This window comes from Diaphorina citri, unplaced genomic scaffold (genome assembly GCF_000475195.1).
Source record: "Diaphorina citri unplaced genomic scaffold, Diaci psyllid genome assembly version 1.1 scaffold368, whole genome shotgun sequence".
NCBI lineage: Eukaryota > Metazoa > Arthropoda > Insecta > Hemiptera > Psyllidae > Diaphorina > Diaphorina citri.
In genome coordinates this window covers 102,354-106,632 of record NW_007377803.1, presented here as the reverse complement: position 1 = coordinate 106,632, position 4,279 = coordinate 102,354, and the positions used below count along the sequence as shown (strand labels likewise).

General features: G+C 37.3%; 1 protein-coding gene across 1 annotated transcript in view; it reads left to right on the top strand.

Annotated features, from left to right (window-relative positions):
- LOC103508112 (cilia- and flagella-associated protein 58-like) overlaps positions 1–1,003 on the top strand; it is an 11,379-nt gene extending 10,376 nt beyond the window's left edge. Inside the window, exons 8-9 of the mRNA XM_008472645.1 lie at positions 183–287; positions 989–1,003. Coding sequence (XP_008470867.1) covers positions 183–287; positions 989–1,003 — 120 coding nt within the window. The remainder of the gene's footprint in view (positions 1–182; positions 288–988) is intronic.
- The last annotated feature ends 3,276 nt before the right edge of the window (positions 1,004–4,279 follow it).

Sequence of the window (4,279 nt, the reverse complement as noted above, 5' to 3'; positions counted from 1 at the left end):
GAAGAAGTGATTAAAAAAAAAAAATTTTCAAAAATAAAGCCATTTTTTTTTTTTTTTTTTTTTTTTAATATCGATTATTTTTCTTAATCGATTACCTTTTCGATTATTTTTTATAATCGAATACGATTACGATTATTTAAATAATCGATTATGCATTATGCATAATCGATTCACTGAACCAGGCGGAGATTGGCAAGCTGACGGGTCTGACGAGGAAGTTCGAGAAGTCGAAACTGATGTACCAGAACCGACTGGAGAACGTGGAGAAGGCGAAGAAGGCGCTGGAGGTATGCAACACGTATCACCAAGACTTGCAGTTGCATACCTAATAATGCACTAATTATTTACTTTAATTCTAATATTATTCATTTATGGCTTCATTACATCCGCGAGAACCTTGAATGTTAATGAATTCATGATTATTTTTGAACTTTGATTGTTTTTATTCAGTCTTTCTGTGGCTTTCTCTCTGTCCGTTCGTTTCTATCTCAATTTCCGCCGGATATTAAATTTGTTCTTTCTCATTCCATTCAAGATTTTGTTTATTTTGTAGTGGACTTTTGAACTTAGTGCTCGAAAGACATTAAAGGCTTTCGTTTTCATCACATGGGCTATCTCTCCTCTTATAACCCCCTTGGCATAAATGGATTTGTATCTCTCTCATTTTAAAATTTTCGTTTCATCGTTTCTCTCCAAGTACTCTTTATTCCTCTTTTAAAACTTCAAGTAGTAAAAAGTTCAAACTTCGAGCTTTTAAAATAAATCCCAACCCCACCAAGCGAAAGCTGAAATCCTGCTGTGGAAGCCCTATACTTTAGACACCGCACATATCTTGAAAACATGCCAAAAAATATTTGTTTAGGAATTTTCATAAATCAATGACAATTTCATATAAAAAATAAAACATTTATATTTTTTATTCCATAAAAAAAGCCATGGCTTCAGAAAATTGTATTAGAAAAATACTCTTTTATACTTTTCATTGCAGAAAATACAGGGCTAGTCAATTCATTTTTTTCCAATATCAATAAATTGTACATTTTTCAGTGTGGTTATATCAGCATTCGAAATATGTAATTCGGTACCAAATGGATGGAAAATGTACCTACCTACTTATCCGTGACCTGCAATAAAAGCCCGGCAGTTCATTTCTGAAACACCCTGTCTGACTTGAGCTCAATTTATTTATCTGTGTACAGAGCTCCGAATCTTTTTATTGCACAGTTTCCTTTTTATTATCAATCATTGATAATTTCAGAATGCGCCGAGCTATAAACTTTATAGTTTTTCCATGTCTTGTCATCTTAATTCATTATCCCAGGCTGGGATGACAGTGATGTAGGAATTGGTACAAAGTCGATAATCCAAAAATCTATCTATACCTAGTAAAGTGACTCTTCCCCTAAAAAAGCTAGCATTTTTTCTCAAATCGTTGAGATTGAGCAACTGATCTTAGTGACCCCTAAACACTTTTTTTTGTAAGCTGAAAAACGTATAAAGTGGCTACACCAAAAAGGACCAGCTTTAATAAATAAAACACTGGATTTTTTTGGTTGGATTTTTTTTTCTAAAATCATCAAAGGGATTTTTCTTTCTTTCTTTTTCTAGTATAAAATTCAAGTCTAAAGGCTATGAGAAAATTATTTGTCGTTTTTCCTGTTTTTTTTTTTTTCTTTTTTTTTCCGTTTTTTCTTTCTACGTTTATCCGCCCACTTTCTGCCTTTTTCCATTGTCTAGCATTCTCTCACTCCACTTTCTTCTTCGCTTTCCTTTCTTTGTTGAAAACAGCAATTAACTGTTTGATATTAATTATACCTATAGCTATAAATGAAACTAATCCACTCCTATTATTTTCACATTTCTCAGTGAATTAACGGCTCTGATAATTTTCATCCTTCTATCCTTCTCTTTCGTTCTCGATTAACCCTCTTTCTCTCTCTCCCTCTTCTCTCCCTTCTCTCTCTCTTTCTCCCTCTCCTCTTCTCTCCCTTCCTCTTTTTCTCCCTCTTCTCTTATCTGTCCCTCTCTTTCTTTCCCCTCCTCTCTCTTTTCCTCCCTCCCCTCTGTTTTCTATTATTTTATTATCTGCTCTCCAACTCAAAGATAATGATGCACCAGAAAATACAGGGTGGAATGGGTAGAAAATAGAATTAGAATATTATAGTATTAATACTTTTAATAATAGAGCTTACTTATTTACGTATACTCCTCGCTTAGGACAGAAAAGTCCCTTTCCTCCAGAAGTATAGGCTACTACTATTATTGTTTTCAAATTCTGAGATTAAATTGAGGACAAAATTCCATACCTCGGCTGGAAATGAACCCACACCCTCCTGTTAACCAGGCGAGCGTTTTGACCACCCTGTAGGAATCAGAAAAGGGTGGAGGGATGGAGACAAGCTATGGCACAGGACACAAGAGAGAGAGAGAGAGAGAGAGAGAGAGAGGATAGTGGAAAGGGAGGGAGAGAGAGGATGCAGGAGAGATAGAAAACAAATTCTTAATTATAACCCTATTGTGAAGTAGATAATGAGCTTTTGTTTTGAGCTCGTGTTCAGAATATGCTTATGGAGAACATTGTTATGGATACATGCTCTATTATTCACAAGAGTTAACATACACGCTCTCTATCTCTCTCTTTCCGTTCTCCCTCTTTCTCTCTGTTCTTCCTTTCTCTTCTCTCTATTTTTCTAAGCTTTCCCTTCTTCGCTCTCTATTCACCCCCTTTTGGTCTACCTCAATCGTTTTGAGCTCTCTCTCTCTCTCTCCCATTTCTCCCCTTCTCTCTCTCCCCTTCTCCCTTTTTCCTTCTGAGTCAAATGCTCCATAAATTTTATAATGATCCAAAAACCCAACCTTAATATGGGTCCTCTTCCGTCTCTCTCTCTCTCTCTCTCTCTCTCTATCCCTCTTATCTCTCTCTCTCCCTTTCTCTCTCTCTCTTCCATCGGAAGTTTCGATACACATAATACATATTTTGCAGGAAAAAACTCATAATGCGCTTTTCTCTTCTTCTCTTTCTCTCCCTCCCTTGTCCTCTCCTTCTTTCTCTTCTCCTTTTCTCCCCCTCCTCTCTCTCTCTCTCTCTCACTGACCCACTCACTCCTCTCATAATTGGAGGCACTGTGCAATATTGATCTGTTAAACGTATGTAGTTATAAGGACACACATGTAGGGTGTACTTTTTTTTATACATATATTTAGCCATACCATACCATCTCACGTATTTTCCAAAGGGACCATATATTATCATGAACCAATTGATTTGAAGGCCAAATGCCAATAAATTTTTGAAATTAATGGAAGACAGGATCGGAGAAAGCCAGCTGTTCGCTCAGGATAACATACGCCCCGGGCGGGAATCGAACCCGTAGCCTATCACTTACAAGGGAAACGCGGTACCTTTCAAGCTAACTATTAGGCTGGCAAGCTGGCATTCGTCCGCCATCCATCACGCTTGTTAATCGCCTTATTTGGAATTCGAGAAGTCGCCTTCACTGCCCTCTAGACTTGTATCTCTCTCCCTTTCTCTCTCTCTCTTCCATCGGAAGTTTCGATACACATAATACATATTTTGCAGGAAAAAACTCATAATGCGCTTTCCCCCCCTTCTCTTTTTCTCTCTCCCTCCCTTGTCCTCTCCTTCTTTTTTTCTCCTTTTCTCCCCTTCCTCTCTCTCTCTCTCACTGACCCACTCACTCCTCTCATAATTGGAGGCACTGTGCATTATTGATTTGTTAAACGTATGTAGTTATAAGGACACAAACATGTAGGTTGTACATTTTTTTGGGATATTTAGCCATACCATACCATCTCACGTATTTTCAAAAGGGACCATATATTATCATGAACGAATTGATTTGAAGGCCAAATGCCAATAAAATTTTGAAATTAATGGAAGACAGATTAAGACAGGATCGGAGAAGTCGAGAAGTCGCCTTCACTGCCCTCTAAACTTGTGAAAGAGACAGGGAGAGGGATTCCAGGAACAAGCAGACAAGCACTTCATTTAGAAGTGTCTGCACGTGGATCTAACATTTCTTGTGAATTGTGTTAATTATGAAAACTAGGTTTCCTGCTAAGTGTGTTGAGCTGTTGAGTATGAAGATTATTGTGTAGGTACTAGGTACCACTTTATTTGAGGGATTATTTTTGGAACAATAAAATATTACCTAAGTAGGTAACGTTTTAGCCATTTGTCTTGTCAAGGAGATCAAACCAAACTCAAACCCTTAAGCGCCGTTTTTGAATGTTGTAGATTCAAACCCCAGTTGGACTT